This window comes from Eptatretus burgeri, chromosome 17, assembly GCF_056783735.1.
Source record: "Eptatretus burgeri isolate ZD-2024b chromosome 17, Ebu_testis_v1, whole genome shotgun sequence".
In the NCBI taxonomy this organism is placed as follows: Eukaryota; Metazoa; Chordata; class Myxini; order Myxiniformes; family Myxinidae; genus Eptatretus; species Eptatretus burgeri.
The window spans coordinates 27768636-27779960 of record NC_140977.1 but is presented as its reverse complement, the minus strand read 5'-3'; the positions used below and the strand labels follow the sequence as shown (position 1 = coordinate 27779960).

At 46.4% G+C, this 11325-nt stretch overlaps 1 protein-coding gene across 2 annotated transcripts; it reads left to right on the top strand.

Annotated features, from left to right (window-relative positions):
* The first annotated feature begins 1241 nt into the window (after positions 1–1241).
* MRPL53 (mitochondrial ribosomal protein L53) lies at positions 1242–10962 on the top strand. Of its 2 annotated transcripts, XM_085861681.1 has the most exons (4): positions 1252–1391; positions 8639–8762; positions 10176–10288; positions 10394–10962. In XM_085861681.1, exons 1-4 carry the CDS (start codon positions 1376–1378, stop codon positions 10504–10506), a joined length of 366 nt encoding a protein of 121 aa, XP_085717807.1. In that variant the 5' UTR covers positions 1252–1375; the 3' UTR covers positions 10507–10962. The 2 variants fall into 2 exon arrangements, with proteins under 2 accessions (XP_085717808.1, XP_085717807.1); XM_085861682.1 differs by lacking the exon at positions 8639–8762 and having other exon boundaries at positions 1242–1391.
* The last annotated feature ends 363 nt before the right edge of the window (positions 10963–11325 follow it).

Genomic DNA, 11325 nt, shown 5'->3' with positions numbered 1-11325 from the left:
TCAATGCATTAACTACTATCTGAGTGAAAGTCCCCAACCTCACTACCATCTTCACTCTCCTCATCTTTACTCTCAGGCCATGGCCCCTAGTTCCATCACTGTCTGCTCTGTTGAATAATTCATCTTCACTTATTTTATCGATACATTTCATTACCTTAAACATCTCCATCATATCTCCTCGTAACCGCCTCCTTTCTAGTGAATAAAGAAAGCCCTGTCTCTTTCAGCCGCTCCTCATAGCTGAGTCCAACTAGGCCTGGAATCAATCTCGTAGCCCTTCGCTGAACCCTCTCCATGACATCTATGTCCTTCCTGAGCTGTGGTGACCAGAACTGCACACAATATTCTAGATGTGGCCCTCACTAAATTCCTGTACAATGTTAACACCATCTCTTTTGATTAATAATTGATCCCCCTCCGAATACAACCTAAAACCCTATTTGTTTTACCTATAGGTGCCTGGTACTGCACTTCCTGCTTACCTCCCATATCTATTACCACCCCCAGATCCTTCTCCCGTGTGACACGCTCCAAAATTACCCCTTCCATCCTGTAATCTCCATTTTCATTATTCTTCCCCATCCGCAATACCTTACACTTGCTCAGGTTAAATTCCATCTGCCAATCTTTTGCCCAATCTAGGCAAGTATCAATACTTTCCTGAATCTGATCACCACCCCCTCTGATATCCATCTTACCTCCAAGTTTTGTGTCATCTGCTCATTTGAAAAGTTTACTCTTCACCCCAAAATCCAAATAATTGATGTAAATAATTAAAAGTAATGGTCCGAGTACTGATCCCTGAGGTACCCCACTACTTACATCCTCCCACTGACAGCCACTCTTTGCTTCCTATCATGAAGCCAGTTTGCAATCCAATTAGCCACCTGACCTGCCACTCCACATGCCCTCACCTTGGCAACAACCTCCGACGTGGTACCTTATCAAATGCCTTCTTAAAGTCTAGATATACAATGTCCACTAACATTCCCTCATCCACCCAATCAAACACTGCTTTATAGAACTCTTAAAGATTTGTTAAACAGGAACTACCTTTGGTAAACTCATGCTGACCACCTTTAATATTGTGCAGTGTATAGGAAACGCAACGGTGTAGTTCGTGCCTGCCTTTTATTTTTTAGCTATTAGGAGGCTCCTTATTAATGGTTACTTTAATTGTGCTAACGAATCTTGACTGTAATACTTTGTTATTCAATAAAACGTTATATCTAAATCTTTTAAGAGTGGAAAAGACGTTTGGTTCCGATGAAGCAAGAAAAGCGGCTGAGATCATCCAAGATGGCTGCGCCCAAGGCACTGATTAATTTGAAAGCGGTGAAGGAGATTTCCGTGCAATTTTGTCCCTTTTTCAGCAATGTCCGCGCAACTCGGTGAGGAAAGGATAAAATTAAAATAGTCTCCTTGTAATTATTTTTCGACGAGTAAGTCATCTGGGAAAGCTAATGTTATTGGGTGCTGTGTTTGTCGAACGCGCGGTGTCGGCCTTTTGGGGGGAAGTGTCGGCCTTTTGGGGGGTAAGTCGGCCTTTTGGGGGGTAAGTCGGCCTTTTGGGGGGTAAGTGTCGGCCTTTTGGGGGTAAGTGTCGGCCTTTTGGGGGGTAAGTGTCGGCCTTTTGGGGGTAAGTGTCGGCCTTTTGGGGGTAAGTGTCGGCCTTTTGGGGGGGTAAGTGTCGGCCTTTTTGGGGGTAAGTGTCAGCCTTTTTGGGGGTAAGTGTCGGCCTTTTGGGGGTAAGTGTCGGCCTTTTTGGGGGGTAAGTGTCGGCCTTTTTGGGGGGTAAGTGTCGGCCTTTTTGGGGGGTACGTGTCGGCCTTTTTGGGGGGTAAGTGTCGGCCTTTTGGGGTGAGTGTGTGTGTCGGCCAATGACAAAAAATGGAATTTCATGGTTAAATTGTTCGGATGGTGGGTCCATACGCCTGGTGTTGGTTAAATGGTTAGGATGGTGGGTCCATATAATATGCCTGGTGTTGGTTAAATGGTTAGGATGGTGGGTCCATATAATATGCCTGGTGTTGGTTAAATGGTTAGGATGGTGGGTCCATATGTCTGGTGTTGGTTAAATGGTTCGGATGGTGGGTCCATATAATATGCCTGGTGTTGGTTAAATGGTTAGGATGGTGGGTCCATATGCCTGGTGTTGGTTAAATGGTTAGGATGGTGGGTCCATATGCCGAGTGTTGGTTAAATGGTTGGGATGGTGGGTCCATATGCCTGGTGTTGGTTAAATGGTTAGGATGGTGGGTCCAGATGCCTGGTGTTGGTTAAATGGTTCGGATGGTGGGTCCATATAATATGCCTGGTGTTGGTTAAATGGTTAGGATGGTGGGTCCATATGCCTGGTGTTGGTTAAATGGTTAGGATGGTGGGTCCAGATGCCTGGTGTTGGTTAAATGGTAAGGATGGTGGGTCCATATACCTGGTGTTGGTTGAATGGTTAGGATGGTGGGTCCATATGTCTGGTGTTGGTTAAATGATAATTGAGGTACAGTGGGGAGAACAAGTATTTGATACACTGTCGATTTTGCAGGTTTTCCCACTTACAAAGCACGTAGAGGTCTGTAATTTTTACCATATGTACACTTCAACTGTGAAAGACGGAATCTGAAACAAAAATCCTGAAAATCACTTTGCATGATTTTTAAATAATTAATTTGCATTTTATTGTATGAAATAAGTATTTGACCACCTCCCAACCAGTAAGAATTCGGGCTCTCACAGACTTGTTAGTTTTGTCTTTAAGAAGCCCTCCCATTCTCCACTCATTACCTGTATTAACTGCACCTGTTTGAACTCGTTATCTGCATAAAAAAAACAGCTGTCCACACTCAATCAATCAGACTCCAACCTCTCCACAATGGGCAAGACCAGAGAGCTGTCTAAGGATATCAGGGACAAAATTGTAGACTTGCACAAGGCTGCGATGGGCGACAGGACAATAGGCAAGCAGCTTGGTGAGAAGGCAACAACTGTTGGCACAATTATTAGAAAATGGAAGAAGTTCAAGAAAAACAGTCAATCTCCCTCGGTCTGGGGCTCCATGCAAGATCTCACCTCGTGGAGCCTCAATGATCATGAGAAAGGTGAGGGATCAGCCCAGAACTACACGGCAGGACCTGGTCAATGACCTGAAGAGAGCTGGGACCACAGTATCAAAGAAAACCAGAAGTAACACACTACGCCGTCATGGATTAAAATCCTGCAGTGCACGCAAGGTCCCTCTGCTCCAGCCAGCGCATGTCCAGGCCCGTCTGAAGTTTGCCAATGACCATCTGGATGATCCAGAGGAGGAATGGGAGAAGGTCATGTGGTCTGATGAGACCAAAATAGAGCTTTTTGGTTTAAACTCCACTCGCCGTGTTTGGAGGAAGAAGAAGGACGAGTACAACCCCAAGAACACCATGCCAACCGTGAAGCATGGAGGTGGAAACATCATTCTTTGGGGATGCTTTTCTGCAAAGGGGACAGGACAACTGCACCGTATTGAGGGGAGGATGGATGGGGAAATGTATCGCGAGATCTTGGCCAACAACCGCCTTCCCTCAACAAGAGCATTGAAGATGGGGCGTGGCTGGGTCTTCCAGTATGACGACTCAAAACACACAGCCAGGGCAACTAAGGAGTGGCTCCGTAAGAAGCATCTCAAGGTCCTGGAGTGGCCTAGCGAGTCTCCAGACCTGAACCCAATAAAAAATCTTTGGAGGGAGCTGAAAGTCTGTGTTGCCCAGCGACAGCCCCGAAACCTGAAGGATCTGGAGAAGATCTGTATGGAGGAGTGGGCCAAAATCCCTGCTGCAGTCTGTGCAAACCTGGTTAAGGCCCAGTCACACCTTGACGGTTTAGCCAGCTTATGCCGATTTTTGGAAAATTTGTCTAAAACGCTGGTACACGTCGAATATGTTATGGGTAAGCTTTGATAACATTGAGAGCACGCTGAAAAACACTGCCATACGTCGTAGTACGCTGGCTTTAGACGTTGTACTTTTCGGTTGTCCTCATATTTTCCATGCTTGAAATTTTAACTTATGCCAGCGTATGACTCGCACATTCCGCATAACGCTGGCCATTAGTTGTAGGCACGTCATGCGATCGTTGATACACGTCGGCATGCGTTACTTGTGAGTTACTCATAAGTTGAAACACGTCGAGGTAATGTTTAGTGTACCCGAAACTTATTTCTAACCTATAAGTAACGTGTTGTACTCACGTTAAGCAATCGGTGACACACATCGACACACGTTACTTGTAAGGTGCTCATAAATCGAAACACGTCAAGGTAATGGTTAGCGTCAGTGTTCCAGACTCCCTGTTTTTTTTTTTTTTTTGTTTTTTTTTTTCTTCCTTCCTTCGGTATGATGGTGATTTTGACACTTCGATTTCTATTGCGGTTATAATATAATATAATTAATAGGCTGCCGCTCAACGATTTAAATCATACCCGCACTGTACACTGAACACCGTCATACCAAAGAAAAAAAAAACCGGGAGTCTGGAACACTGACGCTAACCATTACCTTGACGTGTTTCAACTTATGAGCACCTTACAAGTGACGTGTGTCGATGTGTGTCAACGATCGCATATCGTGCGTACAACTTATTCCCATCGCAAGTACGTGTCATACGGCAAGTACGTCGTAAAATTTTCAACTTGTTTAAAATTACAAGACGTACTCCACTTACTACGACGTATGATAGCGTACTTTAGCGTTCTATTCACGCATACCAAACTTACCCATACCGTATTCGACATGCGCCAGCGTTTTAGACGCATTTTTCAGAGGTCGACATACGCTGGCAAGATCGCCAAGGTGTGACTGCGATTTGACACTTCCATTTCTGCGGCGGTTATGATTTGAATCGTTGTGCGGCAGCCTTTTCATAACCTACGCCACGTCATCGTCGGCGATGCGTGCAGCGCTATAAATAAGTTAGACTATCGTTGGGCATAGGTTGGGAAGGCCGACAACAGGCTCAGCATTCGTTGGTATAAGTTACCTATAACACAACGAAACGTTCTGTGTCCTTTACTAATATGTTATGCATAAGACCAAGTCGCTATGAATACGTCCGAATCTTTAAAAAAAAAACATCAAAAGTTCAACGTAAGCCAGCATTTTACATACATTTTAATACGTTGCCATTGCTGGCTAAAACGTCAAGGTGTGACTGGGCCTTTAAGAACTACAGGGAACGTCTGATCTCTGTAATTGCAAACAAAGGTTTCTGTACCAAATATTAAGTTCTGCTTTTTCTGATTTATCAAATACTTATTTCATGCAATAAAATGCAAATTAATTATTTAAAAATCATACAATGTGATTTTCAGGATTTTTTGTTTTAGATACCGTCTTTCACAGTTGAAATGTACCTATGATAAAAATTACAGACCTCTACGTGCTTTGTAAGTTGGAAAACCTGCAAAATCGGCAGTGTAACAAATACTTGTTCTCCCCACTGTAACACCGGTCAACGATTGTATTATGAGACGAAGGATTCGTCACTCCTTCGGTGTCATTTCCCTGGTCTCTGTCTATGCTCCGACTGAGGCGAGTGACCTCACAGTGAAGGATGCATTCTACGCCACGCTCGAGTCTGTGGTTGATCAGTGCCCCAGACGAGATACACTTCTAGTCTTGGGGGATTTCAATGCATCACTGGAACTGATAAGGATGGATATGAGACATGTTTTGGTCCCCATGGGTCAAGAACTCTGAACCAGAATAGCACTAAGTTCCTTGACTCTGCAAGAAGTCATGGACTTAGGGTGGCTGGTTCATGGTTCCAGCGCCCACAAGCTTATCGCTGGACTTGTTACTCCAACGCTGGCGGTGTGGCAAAGGAGATGGACCATGTCCTCGTTGACAGTCGCTGGAGGATGATCCAGAACTGCAGGGTCTACCGGAGTGCTCAGTTCCTCAATACTGACCACAGGCTTGTTGTAGCAACTCTAAAGCTGCACCTTAAATCCTGGAGAATGGTACCATCCCAGCCGAGGCTGGATGTTGGCAAGCTCAAGGATGAGAGAGTAGCCGAGGAGTTTGCAAACAGGCTGAGTGGACATTTGGGGTGTCTGGGTGCTTTGGGGGGTCCTGAAGAGTTGTGGAGTACCTTCAAGACCACCGTCCTTGATGTTGCCGGTGGATGTCTTCGAACTCACCGCAGAGCAAAGAAGAATTTTGTCTCAAGGGACACTGGATACCATTGACTAGAGTCACAGGGCCAGGCTGAATGGCAGAGCTGAGCTGTTCAGGGAGCTGAGGCGTAAAACTGTACGTGCACTGAGGGTGGACAAGGAGGCCTATGTGCGAGGAATCTGTGAGGGGGTAGAGCATCACCTGTGGACAAGTGATTCTCGTCCAGCTTATAGGGGAAATCGCGCATTACGTTCATCCAAGCCCATCCCTCGGAGCACTGCAGTTAGAGCAGAGAGTGGTAGGCTCTTGACAGAGGAGTCTGAAGTGAAGGCCCGCTGGGCCGGTTACCTTGAGCGGTTGTACCAGGCTGATTCCCCAGCTGTCGAGTTGGATGTCAAGGGTGTTACAATCCCTGTTGCTGACCCTCCAATCAACTGTGGTCCTCCTTCGCTTGTGGAAACATGGGCTGCGGTGAACCAGTTGAAACGGGGCAAAGCTCCAGGGATCTGTGGCATCCATGCTGAACTTCTCAAGGCTGGTGGAAATGCTGCACTCGTGTCATTGCATGCAGTTTTGTGCTCTGCCTGGAACACAGCATCATCCCAACTGATTGGAAGAGGGGCCTTGTTGTCCCTCTCTGGAAAGGGAAGGGTGATCGCCAAGACTGCAACAACTACCGAGGGGTGACGCTGCTCTCAGTGCTGGGCAAGGTCTTTGCTCGGATAATTCTTGAAAGGGTTCGCCACCACCTGCTTGAGCACCAGTGTCCAGAGCAGTCAGACTTTACACCAAAGAGGTCAACGATTGACCGTATCCTTGCTCTTCGTGTCCTCACCGAACGCAGATGAGAGTTTCGGCAGGGGCTGATTTCAGCCTATGTTGATCTCTGTAAAGCGTTCGATTCAGTGAATCGGGATGTCCTCTGGAAGATTCTTGGTCTTTGTGGGGTGCCACCAAAACTGATCGATCTCGTGTCTGAACTCTACTTTGGTACTGAGAGTGCTGTGAAGTGTGGTGGTACCATCTCTGACATATTTGCAGTTGTTCAGGGGTGTGTACTGGCCCCCACACTTTTCAGCACTTGTATGGACTGGAATTTAGGGAGGATGTCGGAAAGATCAAGCTGCGGTGCATCGTTTGGGAATGTCAAGATCTCGGACCTTGATTTCGCAGATGATGCAGTCATCTTTGCGGAGACTTTCGATATCCTTTTGGGGGCCATCGAGGTGCTGAATGAGGAGTCGGAGCCGCTGGGATTACGGGTTTCTTGGGTCAAAACTAAGATCCAGGCTTTCGGTGACATCTTGGATGCTGCTGTCCTGTCTGTGTCTGTGGTGAGGATGTTGAGGTTGTGGAGAGATTCACTTACCTTGGCAGTGATATTCATGTCTCTGCTGGCTGTGAGTCAGAGGTCAATAGACATCTGGGTCGGGCTTGGGGAGTCATGGATTCACTGGATCATGGGGTCTGGCGCTGCCGGTACCTGTGCGGGAGGACGAAAGTCCGAGTCTTCAGGTCCTTTGGTGCTTCCAGTCTTGTTCTCTGGATGCGAGACTTGGACTCTGATGAAGGATCTGAGATGGATACTTAATTCCTTTGGTATCAGGTCTCTTCGGAGAATCCTTGGCTATCACTGGTTGGATTTTATGTCCAACGAGGGGTTGCTGAGATAGACTTGGATGAGATTTGTTACCTGCATGGTCCGTAAGCATCAGTTGTGGCTGTATGGACATGTGGCTCGTTTTCCTGACGCTGATCCTGCTCACCAGATTCTCTCAGCGAGGGAGTCTCGTGAGTGGAGGAGGCCAATGGGCCGACCACGTGCCTCGTGGTTGCAGCAGGTTGATCGACATTTCAAGGAGATGGGGATGGGCCTGGCATCTGCCTGGGGGAAGGCCAGACGGAGGCCCCTGGAGTACCGGCGGAAAGTGGATGCAGCGACGTGCTGTTCTGGCACATGCTCCCATACCTGACCTGTCGGCCTTTTTGGTTGAGTGTGTGAGTGTCGGTCAATGACAAAAAAAATGGAATATTATGGTTAAATGGTTCGGATGGTGGGGTCCATATGACTGGTGTTTAAATGGTTAGGATGGTGGGTCCATATGACTGGTGTTGGTTAAATGGTTAGAATGGTGGGTCCATATGCCTGGTGTTGGTAAAATGGTTGGGATGGTGGGTCCATATGGTTAGGATGGTGGGTCCATATGTTTGGTGATGGTTAGGATGGTGGGTCCATAATCCATATGCCTGGTGTTGGTTAAATGGTTAGGATGGTGGGTCCATATGCCTGGTGTTGGTTAAATGGTTAGGATGGTGGGTCCATAATCCATATGCCTGGTGTTAAATGATTCGGATGGTGGATCCATATGCCTGGTGTTGGTTAAATGGTTAGGATGGTGGGATTGGGATTCTAGGTTCACGAGTTCAAATCCCACTCTGCTGTTGAATTAACACCAGGTGGTGTTGACTCAGCCTGTCATCCTTCCAAGGTCGGCAAAAGGAGTGCTGGCTTGCTGGTATCCTGTGTCGGAGTGACAACCCGTCCAGGATTGTGCTCAGTAGTCAAGGAGACTTCCAACGCTCTGCACAGAGTATGGTCCCGATGGATGGATGGTAGGTCCATGATGGGTGCACACGTATTGGTGGTGTGGGTGCCATAATTGGTGCGGAGGAAGCATCGTCCACAGAGGTGTGTCCAGTTTTGAAGTAGCAGGAGTTAGGAACTTTGAAGGAAGGGTAAACAACATTGTATGGAGTCACGGATGAAGACATTGGTTGTGGCACACCTCGGAGCATATGATGTCGGGAAAGTTTACTCGGAGGATTTGAAAATAGACCCAGGCTATTGGGTAAATGACAAAAAAGGGTTATGAGGTCATGTTTTCTGTGATTCGCCCAAGATTAGGTAATGGAATATAATTTATGAGCAGAGTGATAGATGCCAACATTTGGTGTAAGGAAGGAAGGTTTTGCATTTAGAAAGTAGTGGGATCATTTCAGGGGCAAAGAGAGTGTTTCCAGGCTGAAGGAGACAGGACTTGATACATAAGAAATGTATAACTTTGCCCTCCTGAAATTCAACAGTATTAAACCACTATCCTGTAACTTGACATCTCAACAACGGAGTAATGCTTCCTGTATTATGGTCGCTTATCCTCCGATGCTCTCCCATCTCCACCTCCTCAGGAGTGTTTCTCAAAAAGAGGACCAACACAGCACACCCGCTCATGGGCTTTTGTACAAGTTGGGTTGAAAAGCAATCCTGGACTAGCTCTCTGCAGTATGTTTTCACCCCCCCCTTCCCAAACACAACAACAACCCGCAAAGCGTGGCAGCCTGGCGCCCCTGAACCCCACGCTCTGGTGGTTGCCTGTCCCTAAATCAGGCCCTGGGTGAAGGTAGGGTGGCAGGCTGTGCGCATGGGGTGCTATGTTTAGGGGTGGTAGGAGGAGGAGATCGGGACTATACTCTGTGCAGAGCATTGGTGCTGCCTAATCAGTCTCCTTGGCTATTGAGTACAATCCTGGACGGGTCGCCACTCCGACACATGATACCAGCAAGCTGGCACTCATTTTGCTGACCTCGGAAGGATGACAGGCAGTCAACCCCACCTGGATGCCAGTTTTATTTCATGCTGGCAGGATAGCTGAGGTGTATGCACACTTGCTTTTGAGGGATCTACCCGGGGTTCAAATGTCGACCCAAGTATAAACTACCACCCTGGCGTTTTCCAGGAAGGGCGAGGCATCAGTACATGTACGCCATCCATTGCATTAAGCTTAAGCTGGAGGATCCATTTGTCAATACTGGTTGTTTTTGGGGCGTTGAAGGTCCCACAAGGAGTCTGGGAATTCTCCTCTTCCCTCGGAACAAATAGATGTTTTTGTATTGACCACCATAGCTCTTGCAGCATGTCATGATACCTTCCTTTCTGTGCAACTTGTAATTTGATGATTATATGCATAATCATGTGTGCAATACTCGACCGTTGCCGTTGAACCACGTTTAATCCTCCATGTGTTGTAGGGAGTTTCTTGCGCGCGTGAATGTGGAACGGGTGCGTAAAACCAACTACGCCTGCGTGTTGCGCACAGAAGTACGACATGATGGCTCCACACCTTGTGTTACAGTCTTATTCAGTGAGTCGTGCCTTGCCATCATTTGTGATGTTCCCTTCTGTCCAAATGTGCATGCCTTTTTCTTTATCTCCCCTTGTTCCAACCTATCTCTTTTTATTCCTTTAGATGACGACGAGAAACTTGTGATGAAGAGTGAGAGGCTACTCTGTGAAGAGATGATAAGTGCCCTACAAAAGCTCTGCCAGCAAAAGGAACCCCCTTCGGATCTGAAGAAGTAGTTGCTCTTCCTCTACCTGAGATGTACAGGAAAACGGTTTTTGATCACCATCCTAGGACACGATCAAAATAAAGTTTTTGGGGTCCAACTAATTGCATGCACTCGGCAGATGATGAGCCGTAATTGTGCAAACGGCACAATCTCCAGGTACCCCTTGCATCATGTACCTTTGGAATGATTTGACCGTGATCCTACTCTCACTCGGAACGTCGTTTTGCTGAAAGGACGTGAATTTGATTGCAATACGATTGATGTATGAATGACCATGACCATCAGGTGAACTTGACCTCGTGGGGCCATCGCCGTACGATGACATCGTGCAGATCGTGATTGTTCACAATGAACGCATTTCCCATTGATTTTAATGTTTTGCTGCATTTGTATTATATAATTTGCAACGAGCTATAATGTTGGTCTTTAATTGGTGTATTAAAATTGTACAAAGGATAAAACGTTATTCTTCTTGAAAATGGGTTTCCTGAAATGGATGCTTTCAATACATGCTTGGACATGTATCTCTTGATATAAAAAAAAAATATATATATATATATATACGGTGTTTTTATCACATGTAATGTTTTGATATTCGGATAAATTGATGTGGTATAAGCAGTGATTGCAAAGGGATGGGTCAAGCCACAGCTCAGACCTCTGGTACTGCAAACCACTGATCTCCAACTTATATAAACATTAAACTAGAAGGGCACTTGGTAGAGCGCATACCTCCTCCACGTAATGCCTGATCCATGAGAACATATCAGGCCCATTACATTTTTGAAATATCATGCCACACAGTACTATATTGTTTTTGGCCCGATCT